Here is a 22,306-nt window from a genome sequence, read left to right on the forward strand (position 1 = left end):
CGGACTGAAGTGCGCCCGAGTATGTTGGGGCCTTAAGGAACCACTCCTGGCTGCAAAGCCTTGTATATTTTTATATCTCCCCTACTGTCCTACTCGCTATATGAAGGACTACTGAGACAAATATGAGCCCTCAGCCAGCCACAGGCCAGTGGTTAAAAACAATAACCTCTCTGTCATGTCATATTTATGCCACAGGGAAACAAAATGTTATGGCTTACTAATAAAAACTTCTTGCTAATAAGAAGTTTGTTGTGCATCTTTACTAGAGGTCGGCCACAAATTTGCATCAGAAATAATGAAAAAAAGGACTGAGCTATAAAATACTTGTGAAATTATTAATTTTAAATAGAATCATGCAAGAATAGAGAATAAGCTCACTTATGTAGTTTTTGTTTGCAGATGCTGATCATAGACCAGTATTGAAAAGGTGGGCAATCAAGAAAGGAAAATCTAAAAAAAAAAAGACTAATGGCAGAAAATTCAGAAAAAAAATGCTTTCTGATGCGTTTTCTGCGTTATCTTTGTCTGAAGTAACATTTTTAAAGATATATTTGAGGAATTATGTATGCACATGCACGGTATACTATAGCTAAGTGTCAATTTGTCCTCCATCTTTGGAATCAAACCTTTGGGGAAAACAATAGTAATTTTCTCAAAAACACAAAAATGATTAATACGTGATGCATTCACCCCTACGACCATCCATTTATATCATCTGATATCTGACAGCTAATGACATCCAGGTGTTGCTCTTTCCAGCTCTGCTGCCAGGAGGAGTATCCAAAATAAATTTCTGCATAGGTTAGAGATTCTTCTTCCTTCATTTAAAAACTAAATTTCCTCTTCTTCAGCAAAAATGAGTGCCAGAGCTGCAGGTGCAATCAGCGCTGTGCTAAAACCTTTTAATTAACACAATCTATCATCATTAGCCAAGCGGTCAGCTAGCAGCCCCACTGTTAACTCTTAGGGAACGGAGCGAGGAGAAAAGTAAATGATGCAGTGTGCTTCTTTGCTTTTCGGGCTCGGTCACCATCAGTTCCCACATTTGCTGTGCTCACTCATTGCGGAGCAACGCTGAAAACACATCAGTCTACATCAGCACCTCTAAATCAGTCCAAGTGTACTGCCATCCTGTGACTTGCGGGACTAAATACTAAGCTGCAAGTAGTGCTTGCCAGTGCATGCAATGAATTGTACTTGCCTGCATCTGAATGAGATTAACATCTGATTTAAAATATTTGGAATTAAATACTGCTGGAATTTAAAGACTTGGTTTCCCTAGCGTTGTTCTGTGCCTCAAGTATGTTTGTTCACTAAAATTCACCAACAACAATCTCGGAAATTCACAGAACAGCTGTGTTACACATATGAGAGAAGACATTGTGCGTCCCAGCTACACAGATATGACTCATTTAGTTGATATTTGCCATCCATTTATATCCTCTGATATCTCACTGATATTCAGCCAAGAGCTTTTGAGCATAACACTTCAGAGTCACAAAACATTCACATCTTGAAGGCTCAGGATGTTATCACCTGAAGCAAGTTAATGTTGTAGCAAAATCTCTAAGGTTAGGTAAGGATTTTTTAAAGTGCCTTGGGGAAAAGCAGTTCTTTCAGATAAGGTCAGTTTTGGTATGTGTGTTGTACCCTTCACCGTGTCACTTTTCTTCCACCTCACAATTGTGCACTCCTTTTTGTGGGCCTCTAGCATAAAATCCCCCTATAAATATTTTTGAAATTTTTGGTTGCTACTTGACAAAATGTAAAACAATGAAATCGTTAGATACTTTTTCCAGGCCCTGCAGTTGCATTAATCAGTCATTCAGGGCTAGTTCCAAATTGATATGCACATAGCTAACTAACCAGTGTGCTTGGTTTAAAAAAAAAAAAAAGTAAATGTGTGGCTGCAGCAATTATTGCAAAGGTGATTCAGAGTCTGGAGGGGGCTGAGAACAGGAATTGTTTCTGTAGAAAGAACAAGGTGCATTGCTGCGCCATGGCCATGCAGAGAAAAGTGTTTTACAAGTGAGACATCTTAGACTTGACTGGAAGAGTAGAGTACGCTGAGAATGCAAGCAGAAGAAAAACTTGTGAAAGTAAAGGAAGTATAGGTGTCTCTGGACACAGAGTGAGAAAGAAAAGGTTGTCTCTGTTCCTCTTGAAATTTTTTTTTCTTTTCTTTACGTCTTTGCCTTCCTGCTGCAAGGTGCACCCTCACACCCATTTGAGGCTGACTCATTTGCACCGCCTTCTAGACAGAACAGTGTGGCCGGAGCTCAGGGTAGCCTGTACTAGGGTTGTGCTGCGACTGTGCAGCTGTGGGCAGACCTTAATTGGCACATTAAGAGAGAATGAACCTCCTAATGAAGCACAAGTGTGACCATATGCTCCCGAGGCCATTCCTTCTAAGGACAGCTTTGTCACGCTCTGTAGTAAATGGTAGCAAAACTGAGTCCTTCTTTGAAGGCAAGCATTTAATGCAACAACGAAAAACTAATTACAGCCCACTGCTGTCTTTATTATAGTACTGCCTGAATGATCCTATTCATATTTTCTTTATAATATCAGGGAGAACAGGCCTATTGTATGTTTCTGAGAAGCTGTCAACACAATAATTATGGTACTGTGTTGTCTGTAATGGTAAACTTTTGACCGCTAAAAAGTAGCTGCTAGTAGGGAAACTGTGACAATGATACACTACATTTAAACCTCCTCCTGTGTATGTTCTACTGTGTGTATAGGCGAGAAAGTGCACTCATGGGGGAAAAAAAAACAGTGTTTTGTTCCAGACTACCGGATTCATACCACTTATATCCAAAGTCTGTTTTGTTTGCACATGCATGTAGATCAGGGGCTTAGCTTTTTCAAGCTAATCTGCTAATTTAGACATCATTTATAAGTCACATTATCTTGTCTTGAATAGCAGCCTACAGACTGTAGACCATCAGTGTTATGCACTGATGAAAGCATGGTAATTTACAAAATATTTGTTCATGTGTTATTTTTAATTATTAATTATATGGACACATGATGTTACTCTGAATACACCATAAAACATGGAGGTGAATACACTGTGTATTCACTAGTACATGCACGTAGCCATATATATATATATTAGAAATTGTGTGTACAGTTTTTTGTCATATAGTAACAGAAAATGCATTCCCTGATCTCATCAAATCCAAAGTTACAGCAATCATCCTATCTTTGAAACTTCCTGAATTTGATAAGGTTTTTTGGGGGGGTTGACTGACAAAATTGATCTTGTTGCTGAGCAGGAAGTGACTTTGTCAGGATCTTGGTGTCAAACATGAATTTTTTTTAATGATTCATTAGTTGTGGTCTCAGCTCAGATTTAAGTGGGTATGATTTCTCAAATATGTCTCATTCAGTTTCATACTTTCACCTTGTGTCTTGGCAATGTACTTGTGTACATTGCCAAGTTTAATACTCGAGTAAATTTTGGAGAGAAACCTGTTAGAAATTCTCTCGAGGAATGAAAGAGCTAGGAGTCCATCCAGCCAGAGTTGGATCTTTCTCTTCCTTGAGACATAGGGCTAAAAGCAGAGTTTCCTCACAAACATACAGTTTGTGTTTCATTGCTTACCTGTCTCCTCTCTCCTGACTGACCTCTTTGCAAAGAAATAGGAAGATTGTAATGTAATAAAATCCAGATCATGGTCTGTCATTTGTGGATCTCTGGTATGGACTCTTGCCATAGGAGGTCAGTCAGTAGGTGGGGGTGACATGGGGCAGATTTTTTTCCTTACTAAACATATCACCTGCCCCCCCCTGAAGTCGAACAAGAGAGATGCTTCATCCTCCGAATCATCCACAATCTGTGCACCAGGTTTTTACTTAATAGCCCTCTTGCAGTCATCTTTTTGGTGCCGAAATACACTCGCATGCTGTGCCTCATGTTTTTCAGGTTGCATCTTTACACCATACTGATCATTAAAAAGAATTCTGTGAAATATGAAAAAAATATTTCCTTACTAATTTGTGTGTTAACATGTAGAAATACCCATAGCTATGTGGCTTATGCTGCAGAAACAGTTATGAAAAGTGTGAGGAACAAGTAACCCCATAATATTATGCAAGACATTAGAATAATTATGCTTTATTTTTTTTCAAATAAACATGTTCGTGGTCATATTGCTTTTCATCCTAAGATGTTATTTGAAAAAGTGCCATTACACAATGAAAACTGACAAAAACTAAGGTTAGAAGGTTTGAGAATGTAAAAAATAAATTTTCCATATTTTCTAATAATTACATGGAAAATTACTGGTCCTTGTTTTCTACACTCCATTCTTGAAACTGGGATCATTAATCTGATAATAATTGTATCAATAATGATAATGCTGTGAAACAAAAATGTGGTAAAGTTTGACATATTTCTCATTACCTTTAATGGCTCTTTTAAAGGTCAATGCATACAAGAACAGATAAATTGCCAGACACAGCAGTTGAAGGAGCTGCAACTAACTGTGTACTTTTTTATGATTAGGATTTTAAAACTAGCTCAGAACTTTTATGTTCAGTGGTATTTCTATATTAGATGAGACCACTAAATGAGCTACTGAAGCCGTTAATTCTTTACTTTTTCTTTAACTTGAATCAGTTTAGCTTCCGTGATAGATTATTTTTCTTTTACTCCAAGATATAAGAAGAACGATAAACTTCTTTCTGACCAGGACATTTCATACTTCATAACAGCTCAAGTGATGAACCACTGGGACGTTCTCATAAAAGCCGCATAATGTTGGGCGTGTCGTGGTGGCGTAGTGGTTAGCGCGACCCATATTTGGAGGCCTTGAGTCCTCGACTCGGCCGTCACGGGTTCGACTCCTGGACCTGACGACATTTGCCGCATGTCTTCCCTCCTCTCCTTCCCCGTTTCTTGTCAGCCAACTATCATATAAGGGACATTAGAGCCCACAAAAGACCCCCTGGAGGGTAAAAAAAAAAAAAAAAAGCCACATAATGCTGAAGACTTGAAATAAGTTTAATATTTAGGTTTTAATTGAATAACTTTAAGTTTTTAACATTGCTCATACTAATCATTTGGCTAGTCAAACAGCAAGAGCAATGGAGTACAGAATGGTAAAACCTAATTTGCTTGATTAAAACATGCCCCTGGGGGTAACATTCTGGCCTCATTTATTAATTAGAACATTAATAATTTATATTTTTCTTAGTCAAATGTGAACAGATGACATTATAAGTGAGACTGGCTGAAAAGGCTGTTTTTGTACACTAAAATAAACTTCACCATTTGTTATTAATATTATTTTATTTATTTATTTATTGTGGGAAAAGTTTTTGATTTTGAGGCCAAACTGAGCTTTAGATTTATGAGTTTAAGGGAATGGTTGGCATTCAGTCTGAATCACAAAACAACATAAAATGCAACCAACTACTCAATAGTTCTGAATATTTTAATTTATGACTAAAATTCTTAACTCTCCTTAGTGTTTTTTTATTATTAACACTGTAGTAAAGTAATGTGCATTGTTTCCGTTTTCAGTATTTTTTCTCCCTGTCTTTAGTATTTCGTTATGATTCTTTCAACTGTTCTGCTTCCAGTTTTATTACTGAACTGCAAAAACTGTTTTTTCGCTAAATACATGCAGTAACAATCACTCCCATCAACTGAAGAAGAAAAGGCTTATTTGCACCTCGTTTTGTGTCGGGTCCCAGGGTCTCAGCCACAATCACTGCAGATGCAGAAAAGATAAAGAAGTTACTACTTTAATATTATTACTCTAATTAACACATAACTCTAAGTTCTGACCCCTGGAGCCCATATTTAGAACTTTCACAACATTTAGCAGGAGGAGTCTTATTAATATTGCATTTCTAATTCAATAGATGATGCTGCATATTGTAAAAAGCCACGGAAGGAGAAATTTGTTCATCTTATTCACTTAGGGATCAAAAGCATCTGCTAAAGTAAAAAAAAAAGTCCGATTTTTAATTATGTAGTGTACATAAATGCAATAAACTAATAGTATATAATTGCTGCTGTAAACAAAGCAAATCATAATACACTAGTAATAACATCACAGATTAAAGAAAGCTTTATATGTAATTATATCCAGTTAAAGTGAGTTCATAAAGAAATGGTTATTGTTCTTGCTGAAAGAGCTTGGCTGTTCACTCCTGAGCCCCATATGTTTGACCTCCTCAACGTGTCCCCAATGTAAGAGCCCAGTATGGTCCCATGTTTCACCCCCAGCAATAATACAATACAGACCGAGTGTAGGTTTTGGAATTAGAATTTGGGAATTGCCAAATAAATGACTTTAAGCACAACTTATTCTATTAACTTATAGGCACAACTTATGAGACTTTTTGGAGGAACCTTGATCTGTTTTTAGCTTTAAAAACTGCTAGGTATTACTTTTTTTTTCGCCCACACAATTATAACTGGATAATTAAAGCAGTTTTGGTTTTTGAAAATCAGACGTTGTTTGTGTTGTGTGAAATGTGTTAGCATTTAGTCACCAGATGAGGCGCCCTTTCCCCCTTAAAAAAGAATTGATCAATTTAATTCACAGGCTAAAACTGAATTAGTCCATAAAAGTCCTTCAAATATGTAAATCAGCTGATCATGTTTGTGTTACCATAATGATCATAGCATTTGCATTTCCAGACCATTCACATGCAATGTTTTTCGGTTCTCTTTGCTCACATTAAATGTACTTAAAAATCACCTTAATGTTGCTGTCATTCACATATCTCGGCCAGAAAACAAAAAAACGGCTGAAATTTTAATGGGAATTTCTTCACTACAATTAAAGTTTTGATTGAATCCACCCTTACACCACACCAAGGTTGGTGTTTCTCTTTACCAAAACTCTGATTCATTTTAAGCATATACTCTAGCAAAATCTTCACTCGCATCATTTGAAGGCAGAACTTCTGCTGTTTTTCATCTACACTTTACTCTGTAATGGTCAGAGAGGAAATTATAATTGACAGAATGCATTAAGAAAAACTTTGGACTTAGTAAATAAAATCAAAACAATGTTCATTCTTTTATTGAGTAACAGAATAAACCATCCGTTTTCTATACCTTCTTTATTTAATTCCCATTTGCTTTGGGGCTGGTGAATATCTCCAGTGGACAATAGGTGAGAGACATGGGAACTTCTGGTCAGATTGGCAGCTTTTTGCAGAGTAACTTAGAAGAAAATTAGATTGATAAATCACATGTTGACACTAGATTTGAAGTATAGACACCAATTCAGGTATTCTTTCATCTTCCTTGCTGAATGCAAATAGAAAACTGTGACCGCTGTCTATGTAGACTTCAATTACATTCTGCAAAAGAGTGATTGTGTATGCAGGTCCTGGGTTGTGGCCTGATGAAGTAACAATGGAACACAGTGTGTATTCACTTGTAAATCTGTTCATACCTGCAGGGAGTTCAGCCACTGGAAGGTGAACAGCTTGGCAACAGAGAAGAGAGATTTCCTCAAAGCTCCGTTGCCCTTAGCACCAGAGTTCCTACGCAACCTGCGGTTACTGGGGCGGCGGCCAACCCTGCAGCAAATCAACGAAAACCTCATCAAGAAGTACGGCACCCACTTCCTGGTTTCTGCTACCCTGGGAGGTAAGGAGGACCTGCAGGTGTTCATTCTTAGAAATTGATGGGACACACGAAGATAGAAGAGATGCTCATTTTAGGACTTGTTGGAGTGATATCCTGTGTCAGTGTGCCACTGCAGACAGATGGAAAAAGTAAGCTAGACCCACACCTCATACCCTGAAGCATTTAAGCATTGTTATTGCTTGCGGTGGTAAAATTCCCCTTTTCCTTTCCACTGAAGAAGACACACACAGCTGTAGAAATCTATAAAAAAAAAGAAACAAAATGAAATGAATAAAACTCTTGCTCTCTTCACCAGCTATATGCTGGAGTTTTTTTTCAGCCTTTACCCCTGCAAAGTAAAACAGAACAAAACAAAACTGATATTGCAAATTCGTGTAATAAAGCAGTAGAGCTTTAAAATGCTCTCTTTTGTCATTCTGAATGGAATCGCAGTATTGAAATGTTCAACAAAAAGCTAAGTTTTTATGGTTTATTGTTTAGCAATAAAATCATTAGGTGGCTGGTGCATATTTCCAGCCGTTATTGAGCGAGAGGCGGGGTACACCTTGGGCAGGTCACAAGTCAATCACAAGGCAACACAGAGATGCAGAACATGGTGTTTGATTGGATGGATGCAAATACATCATGAAGTAAGTAGAAAAACTTACTTCATTGTGTATATGTGTGCGTAGCATATATACATTTTACGTAGTTCTCACACCTTTTGGACTTTTTGATAGACTCTTAATATCATGCTGCTCTGAGTCTAACATTAGAGACAAATATTTCAGAATATTAGTGTTCAGTTTATGGCCAGGTAATACTCAGCTACCAGTAAGCTTTGACTTGTTTAAAACCTCTCCAGTTATTGGGTTCCAATAGGCTTAATGGCATTGGTTAGCTAAACTGGGAAATTCTTGTGATATTGCACGGATATAATAGAAGTATTTTGATTTTATAAGGTGTGCTATAATGATTAGTCAAGACTCGCATTCAAGGATAAGCATTGCAAAATTAGTCTCATTATATTCTTCCCCATATAATTCTATAGAGATTTACAAGAGTTAATCCTTAAATCTTAAAAACCTTCCAAAATACTTGAATAAAAAAAAAAAGTATTTCCAGGAAAAGTAGCAGCTTCTGTAATCAGGCATAGATGAATAAATTGATTTTTGATTCACAGGAGAAGAGTCTTTAACTATTTTCCTGGACAAGCAGAAGCTAAATAAGAAGTCGGAGGGCAACAGCAACAGCTCTGTGGTGTCCCTGGAGCTGCTCCATCAGTTGGCGGCGTCTTATTTCACCGATCGGGAGAGCACCCTGAGGCGACTCCACCACCTCCAGATTGCCACCTCTGCCATTAAGGTACTGCACTCATTTACTCAGCATGTGTACTTACAGTACAAATCCAGATGCATAATGTTTGCTTCAGTGCCCTGCTGAAAAATGTCTGCTTCAGTATGCTGCTCATGCACTATAAAGCACATGCAAATGCAGTGTTTATTTGCTAAAACACACACTTTTGCGGTTTTTAGGATTAACAAGCAGCCAGTTATGAGGGTAGAGAGTCCAATATCAACGCTCCTATAAAACTCGTCTTTGCGGTTACATCTTTGTGGTGCTGCGTCTACAACAAATACCTTCAACAAACAATCATTTTTAAAGATTATTGTTGCAGTGCCTGGTTTCAAGGTTCAAGAGATTAAAAAGAGTTCAAGGAAACACCTTTTTTTAATCTAAAGTGGCAAGTGTTGATTAATGACACGGTTCATGCACTGCAACTCTCAAAGGGAGCACAGCTTCGCAAATGTCAACTTTCTCTAAGGTCTCAAAGGGAATTGTACACATTCACAGATACATATTGTACCCTATTACACGCCGTCTGGAATAATTTCCATTTGTTTTACTGCAAGAAGAAACTGTCAAATTAAAGGTACGGCAGCCTTTCAAGCTCAAAGGTGTCTTTTTCCTTACCGTAGCTGCATTACTTCACAGATTTCAGTTCAGAGAATGGAGATAAAACCTGAAATTTTTTGAACTACTAATTTTAAGAGGCACAGTTGATTAAACCTTTACTCAAAAATACAGAAAAAAACCCAACCATTATGTCCTTTGTCTAACAATACATTGTCTGATTCCTTTGGTGTCTAGTGGGAAAGAATAACCAAGAAAAACATTTTTCACATATCTGCTGGCTTTCCTGTGGTGACAGCAGGTGTGTGGGTGGGTGGGCCATGCTTCTCTTCATCAACTTAAATAACAAATCTGATTGAAATGACAAATAATTGGCTTGGTGCCAAATTTATCTGAAGCCAGTATATCATAAGTATTTTGTCCTTGTAGTCTCCACTTGCTGAAAACTCTGCAAGCAAAGGTTAGATTGGCTCTCAGACCATTTTTGTTTCCAAGAGCCCCTTTAAACTGGAGCTCAAAGCACTTGATTGCTCTCCAATTAACATTCAAATGTTTGGATAAAACCGTTTTTATGCTGGACTCAAAATGAATAATTTTACCCTCAGGAAAAAAAATAAGTGATTTTTACATTGGCAATAAATATAACTTTAATTTTAATGCTTAAAGAAAGGATGGGTGAATATTACTTTCATAAGTTAACTTATGAAAATGCTCTCTTGTTGTAGTAATTACAACAAACTCTTTTAGCAAGTGGGGAAAAAGAAATTATACAAAAAGTAAAGAAATGATACATTTTGGGGGGAATGTAAGTAATTATCTTACTGCAGCTAAAATGATTTATGTTTGCTAGTATGTACACTTATGAATGCACAATATTTCTCTCAGCACCGATTGTCTGTAGTAAATTGTACATGGTGAGACACAAAAATATCTTTGATTTGTCTTGAACAGTTGGCTATGTTCTTCAAAGTATTGAGTTAATTTGATCAGAATTCAAAAACATTTAATGTGTCTAGCCTTTACGAAAGCAGGGGGAAATTAACATAAACAATAAATATATTTGTATAAGCCAGCTGGGGTCTGAAGACCGAGAATCGGTATTTCTTTGCAGAGATTTATAGCCCACTGGAGATTCCACAAATCTGGCCACTATGAAAAAGTGGCATGAAAACAGCCAGCAATGAAACAAACCCTTCAGAAATGCTGTCTGCAGTTTGTGTGGAACACAGGAAATATGTATGAAGAAAGTGCTTTGTTTAGATGAGACGAAAATTTAACTTTTTGGCCTACATGTAAATGTTAATGAAAAGTACCAACACTGACAAACTATCCCTGATTGATTTTCTTAAATAGGGGAAGGGAATCTGGTCAAAGTTGACGGTGAGCTAGATACAGCTAAATGTAGAACAATTATGGAAGGGAACATTTTAGAGGACAGAAAAGACTTAAAACTAAGGCAGAGGTTCCCTTTTCAGATCTGTTGGGAGATTTGGAAGTTGGTGAGCAACCTTGCTCTCTGTTCACTGGGTTCCAGCTATGTTGCAAAGAAAAATTGGCAAATATGTCAGTTTTTAGATTTCCTCCCCTAAGATGAACATAGCCCTAAAGATCTGCAACTAGTCCCTCTTCTTAGATTATTTATAGAAAACATTTGAAAACCATGTTTCGTATATATATATATATATATATATATATATATATATATATATATATATATATATATATATATATATATATACACAGTATGTTGTATCAAAACATTCCCATTTCCTCATTCTTATTTAGGTTTGTGGTTATAGAAAGTTCAAGACATATTGATACTTTTCCAAGGTACGGCAGACGTTTACTGGAGTAACTCACAGTTAGATCTCACCCTCAAGTCTGGTGCAAATATACATAACACTTTAACAATATTTAGTGAATATATACCAGATGTACCAAAGTCACATTTTCTACTTTATTTTTAGATTTACTCCCCAACTACAATGTATTTGTACAAATGTATCACGTGAATTCTGAGTTACGTGATAAAAAATAAAAAAAAATAAAAAAAAGGTTTTGCCACTACAAAAATTACAACCAGCTGGTTAAAAAGCAGAAGGCAGGTTTCTGTTCCAGCTTCTATTTTTATAGGAATAATCTTCAATATCTGTTTAGTCTAAGCTGAGGATCTGAGCAAAGGGAATTAATTTGTCAGCCATGTTTGAAGCTGGACTCATCTACAAAGCAAGAGGGAGAGAAAAATAAATATAGAGCAGAATTTAAAACTGAAATGAAGAAAGGCAAGCTTGAAATTGCAACCATTTAATACATCTGGACCTTAAAGAACAAAATAACACCTAAAATTAATACTTCAGAGAAAGTTAAATGTGAGTAGATTTTTGAGGGGAGGAAAAAAAACACATTTTACATTTTCAATACATTAAGAGCAAATCTGGAATAAACAAAAACGTATGAAAACTGGATACATGCAAAGACATAAAAGCCCTTCAAAAGATCTCCTTTTATACCTTCCCACTAGATGAAAATGTCTAGTATGTGGGCCATTTTCAACAATGTATTCTGCTATATAGACTCATCACACAAGAGGAAGCAGCACTGAGTGGGATGTACTTGACCTGCGTCCATGTTTTTCCACTGGGCTTTGTGTCACTGCAGCACCAAGTAGGAGGTTGGAGCAGAACATATCATCATTCTCTCCACAAACAAACCCCGGCTACATATCCATTTAGAAAACATTTTGCGGAGAAAAGATTTTGTGTTAGAAACTCCAAAGAAGTCTATTTTTTATTGTTTTTTAAATTTGCAGTGATTGAAATTCAATATCAGCAACTTCACAGAGATACCTGAATTCTATTAAAAAATCATTTTGCAACAAAAATGATGCCAAGCGCAAGCATTTTAAACAATATATTCCAAGAACAAGATAAACACCCAATTCTCATACAAATAATGTAGTTTCATTACTGCATCTCAATATATTTGCAAACCATTGAGCCTCTAAATGTTTTTCATCATATAAAGATTCAGAATTGGTTTAATAAGCAAAGATTTTGATTATGAATTTCAGTGTAGCAGATTATGCAAGCAAAAAACAGAAAGCTTTTTGGACAGGAATAAATGGATGCAGCATAGTCAATATAATTTCCTGCAAAAGTAATTTTTTGAATTCTTAATTTTCAATAATCCTACAATGTTTTAGTCTTTAATCCTTGTCCCTCAAAACGCTCCCTACTGTCTGTGGTTCTTAACATCACCCCATCAGTTAAAATAATATTAAACTATATATTAATTTAACCAGTAGTAAACAAAACTGTGAGTAATGATGGAAACCCATTTGGTTTGGTTCAGTTCATTTATGTAGCCACAATCCTATTTCAGGTCACTCCAAAATACCCAATGACAGAATCCAATTTGGACCAGATCCAGTTCAAATGACAGAAGAAGTGTAGCAAAAGTAGACAGGATGTCATTAAACGAGTAGTGGTTTCATTGTAGCTGAAATATATGCATCCCATTGTACTCCACAAGTAAATCTATAATCTTTTAGGGATGTATGGAACAATCGATTATTTAATAGAAGATGTAACATATCCGTTCACAGCTTTATATGTCTAAATAAGATTTTTAAATTCTACTCTAAATTTAAAAGAATTTGGAGAATCTAAAAGAGAAGAAAAATGTCAATTGGTCTTTTAGCAGTTTATTAACATCTGTCCAGGTCCATCCTGCCTTCCTACTAATAGACCTCATCCATTAACCAATAACTTTAAAGCATTTCTGGTTAAGTTGTGGGTAATTGTGGAGTTATTCAAAATCACCAGGCATTTAATATAAACATAACTGTATGTTTACTTCACCTGCAGCCTCGGTTTGATAGAAGCAGTGCTGCAATAAATAATTCAAATGTAATAGAAGGAAAAAAACAATCTTACATCCTCTGAACTGTAAAAACGCAAAAAAAAAAAAGATAAAAGAAAAAGTTTATGATCATTCACGCTACTGAGTGATCATTGAATGTAAAATATTCCAGGTTGATTGATCCTTTCATTTAAGAGATCTTTGGAGTTTGGAGGCAGCTCTCAGATGAATTGTCATTGAAGTTCCTCTCGGGAGGAACTGAAAACCCGATGTGTACTCAGCATCGGGTTTTCAGTACCGATGCTGAGAGCACAGCTCAAAGCTCTGATGCTTTATGGTCCCTGCAGACAAAGTGTGTTGACTCAAAAATGTCTTGCTTGGAGGAATAGTTAATATGAATAAATTTTGAAAATTAATATATTGGTTGCATTAAGTAGTGTCTATTTTTATCACATTTTCGCAAGGTGAAACATTTTATGTGATTAGTTATTGAACGTTCTCCAACTTAATAACTCATCAGTGATTTGTGTTGGATGAAGCATCTCTATTTGTAAAACTTTGACCTGCCAATACTACTTGTAGCTAAACTGAATCATCTTAACAAACTATAATAAAAGAAGATGTAAGAGCAGATCCTTATTAACCCTTAAGAGATGGGGCCCATTGGAACCCCTGAGTTTTTTACTCTGTGCGCAGTCCAGCAGGGTTGCACTGACCCTACATGCGCTTTTGTGAGTGTTTTTTGTGTGTGTGTGTGTGTGTGTGGTTTCGGGAACTGGCGGTCTTTCGGGACACACCCCCGCTTCCCTGCTGTCAGACTGTGACATTTGCCGCCCTCCTCCTGAGCGTCGTGCTAAGACAGCAGGAGGGTTAAAACACAAGGTTCACAAGTTGTTTATAATGCCAATTAGTATTACTGCAAGGAAACCCAGCTGATTGCCTCAAGCCTCAGACGTTGCAGGAATCAGGGCTGCAGATAGTCCTTTTGATAGCTCTACGCATGGAGATTGCCTCTAACGTTCACTATCTGTGTTTTTTCAGTGAGAGAGATGACTCTGTGCATATTTTTTAATTTAATTTTCTTGTCAGATGCCATAGATAAAAGACATAAAAAACCCAGATAGTTTTGATTCTTAAGTTAACATACCAAGTAAGAAATATGATATATTAATGTTTTTAAATATCAAATAAACTAAATTTACATTTATCTTCGTGGACGTTTGACTACAAAAAAGAACGACAATAAATGTTTTTCATGCACATGTTGTATTTAAAAATAAAATTCATAACTTTTTTCCCTTTTTTTGATTGTTTTCATATATCAATTCTCTTGTGAAAATCTAATTAACAAAATATGTACAGATTGAGATGTCTCTCTACACTTTTACACTGCCTCCACCAAAAGTTGTTTAGTATTGGCAGAGAGGATTTTGAATATTTTCATGTTTTCTACCTACTCAGATATGCAGTTCATCTCTCAATTGAATTTTCCATACAGCCTTTCAACCACTTAGGTGAAAGTAAACAGGCTCTCAAATGACATAAAATTTATTGCCAAGATGTGTTGTTAGAACATAGAAATCTTTTATTAAATACAATTTCCTTTTTATGCTCGGTGTGGTTATTAAAGGCAGAAACAATGTCACACTGTATCAGTGAGACCTGCTGTAATATATGGTTTTAATATTATTTCAAAGGTAAAACCCAGTTACTTACAGTTACTAAATTTAAACAGCTGTTTTGACATGTATGCTCTAGAGCAGTGGTTCTCAAATGGTCAGTCTTTGGTAGTCACCATAACCCCTCAGTGACAAACAATGATTTGAGTCATGTAAATTTTTCAGTCATTTTTGCTCAGAATAAGAGCCTCAAAGTCTAAGTTGACAGATGAATGCTCAGGAGATTTTTACTGACCAAATGACAAGGCAAGAATACCGGCTTCTTACAATGGAGCTGCACCAGAACTGAGAGAGGCTTACCCTCTCAAATTTCAGTGGGTACGAGTGGATATGACTATTTCTGTGTTGCCTCCAAAAATGTGGTGTCTTCTTTTGTGTCAAATGATGGGAGTCAACTCACAGGAGATTATCACCACCTTTTGTAAGGGTTGTGAACTGATGAAAGTCTTGAAATTTTCCATTTTTGACCAGATAATAGGCCATGACATACTGAAACATTACAAGCCAACATTTCCAAACCCAGCATGTTCCATGATAGACCGAGGCTTAAGGCTCAAAAGCAACAACTTGGCTGATCCATTTAGGTTTTATGTCATCTGCTGGAAGTCCTGTTCTCTCACCTCCGTTCAGTCTGAATAAACCCAAGGCTTATCTTGGCATAGAAAACATAGTTTCCTTTTAAAAAGATGATTACATCTTGTTCCCCTGTCTTCATTTTTTAGCACCACTATAAAATAGAAATAAGCTAACAATAAGTGTACTTCACTCAGTAACAACATGAAACTGTTGGCACTCGGTTATAATGAAGTCACTGGCTGGAAATGTTGATGCAAATTTGGAGATTCCAACTGGCCAATCACAGTTCAGGGTTGGGGAAAAATGACAATTGGCACAGATAAATGCCAGTGAACTTACTTGCTTTGCTAAATGTTAGCTGCTAATTGTGAAACCTTGAACAAAGAACATTATCTAAACAGTAAATGAAAAGTCCTCACTGCACAACATGCAGTCTTGGTCTCAAACACACTCAAATTGTTTCACTTTTTCAGTGAGGTGATGGTTTCATTTAAATTCTGCTTCATGCATCTGACAGCATGGCCCTTTCAATGCAAAAGTTGCTTTATTTTGTGTTTAGTTGGAAGAAAACAATATGTAAGACTGAGCTGTGAAATACAAAAGGTCAGTCAGTGTGTGGAGGCAAGGAAAGGGAGGTGGTATGAGTCATAATCAGACCCTCAAACTAATTTGGTCGTTTAGTTTGCAATGAGGACCAGACTTTATAGTTAGGCTATCAACATGAGGAAAACTAATTCAATTCAAACAGATAAAACATTTTTTTGGGATGATTAATAAAGAGTATAAGTCAAACATTTTCCTTTTTCCATGACACAATTTTAGAACCACATCCGCTGCTTAAACAAGAAGCTAAGAAAAAAGGCCTCTTCCTGTTTCACACATCTTCTGTTGCCTCATGCCTTTATCTCTGTTATCTTTAACTCGATCATGACACTGTCTCTCTCTCTCCTATTTTTGTATATATTTGACAGATTTTTGAGATGTGTATCACCCATACTGCCTTGAAGGATAACTTCTATTTCGTTTGATAATAGATGCAATCTTAAGGCAAGCAGAGTGAGAAGATATAAGCAACAAGACAGCTGCACAGGCTGCATCTTTTTCCAGATAGGCCACTTAGCTGAAGAATAGCTTTGCTACAGGCCACATCCATCCGCTGACACTGTGCTATTTTGAACACTCACATAGGAAATGAACCATTTGTCATATTCATACTTCTTAGTTTTGAAAAATCTTTTTTTCTTTCCAGTTCTTGTGTTCCTCCTATTATTCACTTTCCCTTCATGCACTTGACTTGTGTCTGTGTTACTCTGATTATTGTTTGATCCCCAATTAGCCACTATTAGCATTGCATTTGTATGAGAAATCTGGGACAAAACTGTTCATATATTTTCTATGATTCTCAAGAATTGATATCCAGGTCACCGGTGTAAGCCAAATAAATATTTTACTGGTCTTCAGTGCAGATGTTTCAGCGACATCTGACATGGACATAAATTTATTGCTATTCCCTCGCAACAGAAAATGCTGCATCCTACTTGTAGAGCAACTCTTTGAGGTTTTTGTTTTGGGGTTGTTATCACAGTCAGTGTGGGTGAAGTCCACGCATGGAATAGTTTCAGTCAGAAATGTTTTTGATGAGTTTCAAGAAATCTTCTGAATTTGCAGTATTTCCAGGAAGCTACTTGTCTGTTGATGATTTATTTATTTGGCAGCAATGAGTGTCAGGATTCATTTGAGAAAGATTAATGGAGACCTTAGACTTGTGATTCTTCATTAAATATGGAACATAATGATAATCATTGAGGAGTATGTTTCGGAAACCAAAGAGTTCTAATGTGAATTTCACACTTTTTGTCCAAAATGCATGCACTATATAGAACATAGCATCACATATCTAAACAGATACGTGTTTCACCAAACTTGCTTAATTTTTTTTTGCCAAACTATTTATTGGGGAAGCCATAAAGTTTTGAACAATAAACCCTTTATGTAGCTTTAAATCCATGGAGCCACAGTTTAACTTACACAAACCCCAAAAACAGGTATTTTTAAGATTGCTTGAAATAAAACAGACACAATCATGTTTATCCTTATGCACAAGCAAATCATTGTTGAATGCCAGCTTACGCAGTATAGCACTCCTTCCTTCGATTAAACCGCTTTAATGTTAATTCATAAACATGCTTCTCTCCTCTCTCCACTATTGTTCTCTACATAGCAGCCCACACATCGCAGACAGCTGTGGCTGCAGGTGTTGTAGTCTAAAGCAAAAATGCTAGATTGTTTTTTTTTTCCCCTGCTCTCAGAGGGCTTTACTTCATCTAGCCTACTGCTTGCTGTCACAACTGCCAAATGCTGTACTCTAAGCCATCAAAGACAGCAACAAACATCTCCCTTGTTTATTGCTAACATAATTGTAACACATTCAGCACATATATCGTTTGTGATGTTAAATAGATCTTCTTTTTCCTCCAGGTAACGGAAACAAGAACAGGTCCTCTCGGCTGCAGTAACTACGACAGCTTGGACTCCGTTAGCTCGGTGTTGGTGCATAGCCCAGAAAACAAGATCCACTTAAAAGGTAAGGCCCCACAAACAAAAATACACACACATACTGTACGTGCAGCTTAATGCTGTAAGCATGTGCACACAGCCTCAACCCTGCAGAGAAGCTCCACTGATGGAATAAAATTAACCATACACACACCTTTAAGCACACAGAAATTCACCGCGTCCATCCATCCCACCTGCCTGCCAAATATCTCACCTCTGGTGTTGTTGGCTTGGATGACCCTTTACTTTACGCTGCAGTAGTTTATATGTCTGTTTCTGCCTGACTGGTTTTCAGTCTCATAGGAAATCTGTTATTTTACCAGGCTGCAGATAGCCCAGACCCACGCTGACCTTAACTTAATCCACCCAAACCCGTCTACAAAACTCTGTAAACAGGTAAAGCTCAGGTGGTTAAATCACTAAATCATATTCTTGTTTATTTGCATTCATGAGAAAATATTCAACAAATGAAATCAAGTGGTGGTGGGTAAAGAATTGAAGCATTAGGAGAATAATAAATTGCCTTGACTTTTTTGTTAAACAGAGTGTGACAATGGCCATCTGCGGAGGCAAGCCTTTATTTATCTTGCAAATAAATAAAGGTCTACCAATTGCAAGAACATTGTAATAAGTACAATAAAGTCCTTTTTTTTTTTGAAAGAGGAATCCAGAAAAAAAGGACCCCTATTTCAAGGCCATGTTAGCTTGAACAGTCAGTGTCTGGTATTCTCTTCAGCAGACAGAATATGAATGATTTAAAAGCACTGTGAGAAATTTCCAGGTGCTACATTCAGGAAACGTCGTTCCTGCAGATGTCTTTGAAATATCATCGATTTTCTATATTTATGTGAAGGGTTTTTTAAAAATAGCTTCACTGATATAAACTTATGTCAATACACAACACAAATCTTAGTGGTAAAAATTTATTGACAAACTTGTGCTGCATTTCCAGTCAATTCTGCAGTCTGGTGGTTATTCTGCTTTACTTTGAGAGCTTGGGAAATATCTAAAATGGGCAGCATTTTCTCCAAGATGATCCTGGAAACCCATTTTTAATAGATTTTGGTTTCATCGTTTTAATAACTCATTACCCCTCATTTACAATTATATAAAAATAAATACCTTTTTGTTTATACTGTCAAAAAGTCGAAAATTATTACATACATATGTATAGATTTAGTTATTTAGTATGCAAATCATTTGGACATAACTGGTAAAAGGTGGCAAAGTGATCCCAATCTGATAGTTGATAGGTTTAGACTTTGCATTGATTTTCATTTGTGAAATACATAATATGTCACTTTGGCTGCATTATGGTTGGAAGCAGTTTCAAGTGAATTTGCAACAGTATTAATCAAGGTTTGTTTGCATTGTAAATCTCATAGGTGGAACCTAAACAATGTGCTTTCTATCTATCTACTTAGTAATTGTCTTTCTCTTTCTTTTGTGGCCGGGTTTGTCTACTGCAACACAAATTTGTGATGCGAAAACAAAAACAAAACTTGTCTGGAAGGATTTTCTAACCAAAGCTCATTATTCCAAAGGTCAAGAGGACAAGTGATAAAAATCAATTCAGCCTGAAACTGAGCAAAATACATAAAGTTATCTGGAATCAGGCAGTTGTCTGTGATCTCCATGCATCTAGCATGTTTTGGTGTTGGTTTAACATCTAATATTGATGGGAACAAATTTGCCTTTGATAAGTATTCAGAGAGTTCTTAGGATGCGTCCACTCAATTATTCATACAGACACATTTCCATATTTCATTTACTGTCTGAACTCCTAGCATGTCTTTCTGGAATTGAGAGTTCAAAATGCCAAATGCTTTTGTCATGAAGTTACAATTGCAGGAAAAGAAAAGAGCGAGAACAATGTGGTGGCTTGATTTACACAGTAATATCCTAGTTTCATTTTTAATGGAGTCCTATTTACTAATACACTAAGCACATCTCCTGCTGGTCTCATAATAGGAACCATAATAGCCAACAATAGAAAAAGATCCTGTTGAGGTTAATTGCAATTTTATATGCATACAGATTTGAAAAAAAAGCATAAATTAGCCAAGTAAAGGAGGCCAAATGTCTCCATTAAAGGAAACGTTATCATAAGCTTAAAGGTAATATGACAAATGTGTCTCAATAATTGTGCTATGATTTACTTCTGGGAAAGCTGATGAATCCATTTGGATTTTTGTGATGTAGTTCTTAATGGCATTGTCTAGGTTATTAGAAAATCCACACTTTCACTGTGTGAAGAGGGAAATGTTTTGCATTGTCAGTCCTCGAATGCTTTCATCACTTTGAGGTCAGAACTTGGTGAGGGGAAGGAGTCGGACAGCAGGCCTTCCTTTCTCTTTTTGCTCACCAAGTAGTCCTTCAGATGTTGGCCCTACATCCCAAGAATAATTTCTGTGATCACAGCTTGTCTGCCTGCTAGTGCTTCACAAGCAACTGACGAAGGTTGTTTTTTTTTATTATTATTATTATTTATTTATTGCAGGGCTTTTCCATTTCAGAACCTTTTGGTCTAACCATAATTTTAGGAAAAGACAGACAATCTTTGCTCAGAATATCAAACTTACTTGTGCCGCTCTCTCATCTTTCTGATTCCGCTTTCCACAATGGTTTTTACCACTTTAAGACTTTGTTCTGGAGGCAAAAATCAAAACTACTTAAACAAATAGAACTGGCTGCCATCTTGATAGTAGAGGGCAAAGAAGGTAATGAAAATATCTGCTTTTATAAGACTTAAGTTTAGTCTGCAATGATGTATTAAAATCAAAACAGTTTAACGTACCAGCTTGTTTACATCACCAATGAGAGCTTTCTTCTGTCAACAGCCACTCTATTCACATCCATTCTCTTTTTTTTTATTATTAATGTACTCTTGAAATTTTAGCCATCTTTCTCAGTTCTGATGAAGGCTCTCATTACCATCTATGTCTTGCACCCAAACACATCCAACAAAAAAGTAGATACATACCTTTACATAAAGAACTTGAAAAAATAGTTATAGAGTTTTCAGGGACTCATTTCACCATGTTTTACATTACTATGCAGATATCAACCACTTATATACTTTTGTCAATTTAATAATTTTGAATAACAATGCCACACTATTCTCTAATTTCTCGATAAATTTAGCATTGAAAAATAAAATGTTTACAGAAAAATGCAGCAAACACAGTCCAAAGTTGCAGAGCTATCTTCCTCTGCTCACTCACTGTCCTGTTGCACCGTATCACATAATATTCATTTAATTTTATTTGATCATTTCAAAACATATGGGTTCCAACTAAATAATTTAAAGCAGGAAACTCTGATTTTATGCTATGTGTGAGATTGCTTAATCATTCCTTTTTATATTATAAAAATAGACTTAAGACATGTTTCTGTGATCAGGTATCAATCATTTCTATTAGGAACAGAGAGCAGTCATCATTACACAGCTCTGTAGGTGGAAAGAATTTCACAAATTTTTCAAAACAAAGGCAACCTGACAAAAATGATATTAACTATTTCTGGTGCATTATGTTGTTAAGCAAAATTATTGCAGTTAGCATAGTGAAAGCAGTCTCTTTATTTTCCCTGCAGAGAACGCAGAACCTTAGTTCTGAGATTTTCAACGTGCTGTCGTCCTCTCGTGGAACATTCTTTATTACCACTCCAGTTCTTTTGAAATTTGTGAATGAATCAGTTTTCAAATCCTCTCATTATCATTAGGTTTCTTGACAACAGGAAGTCTAAATGTTGCCTAGGTGAACTCTGTAATGAAAAAAATATTGATGGGGAAAAAAAGGGAAAAGATTCGATATCGAAATATGATTATCCCCTCCAGCTGCCTGACCCTGTCATTTCCTGCTAGAGCTGCCCTATAAAGTTATATTGACAAGCTTTGACCCAGAATAAAAACGAGGCTAAACATGTTCAAAACCTTAAAGTTTTTACTGTTTGTCCTTGAAGTGGATATTAAACCTTAAGTATCACAGATGTTGCTGAATAAATATCAGTTTTCTCCACAAAGTGAACCATAGTTTACTTTTCCATGGCATGGTGAAGTCCTGTATTTTTGTGTCCTTCCTTCTTTTCTAAAACGAGAAATATTATTAGTTTGAGA

The 22,306-nt window shown here is 36.3% G+C and overlaps 1 protein-coding gene across 1 annotated transcript in view; it reads left to right on the forward strand.

Annotated features, from left to right (window-relative positions):
• brinp2 (bone morphogenetic protein/retinoic acid inducible neural-specific 2) overlaps positions 1-22,306 on the forward strand; it is a 198,742-nt gene that overhangs the window by 119,362 nt on the left and 57,074 nt on the right. Inside the window, exons 3-5 of the mRNA XM_032565698.1 lie at positions 7,434-7,624; positions 8,787-8,968; positions 18,112-18,217. Of these exons, the coding sequence (XP_032421589.1) occupies positions 7,434-7,624; positions 8,787-8,968; positions 18,112-18,217 (479 nt within the window). The remainder of the gene's footprint in view (positions 1-7,433; positions 7,625-8,786; positions 8,969-18,111; positions 18,218-22,306) is intronic.

The sequence above is a fragment of the Xiphophorus hellerii genome, chromosome 6 (assembly GCF_003331165.1).
Source record: "Xiphophorus hellerii strain 12219 chromosome 6, Xiphophorus_hellerii-4.1, whole genome shotgun sequence".
In the NCBI taxonomy this organism is placed as follows: Eukaryota; Metazoa; Chordata; class Actinopteri; order Cyprinodontiformes; family Poeciliidae; genus Xiphophorus; species Xiphophorus hellerii.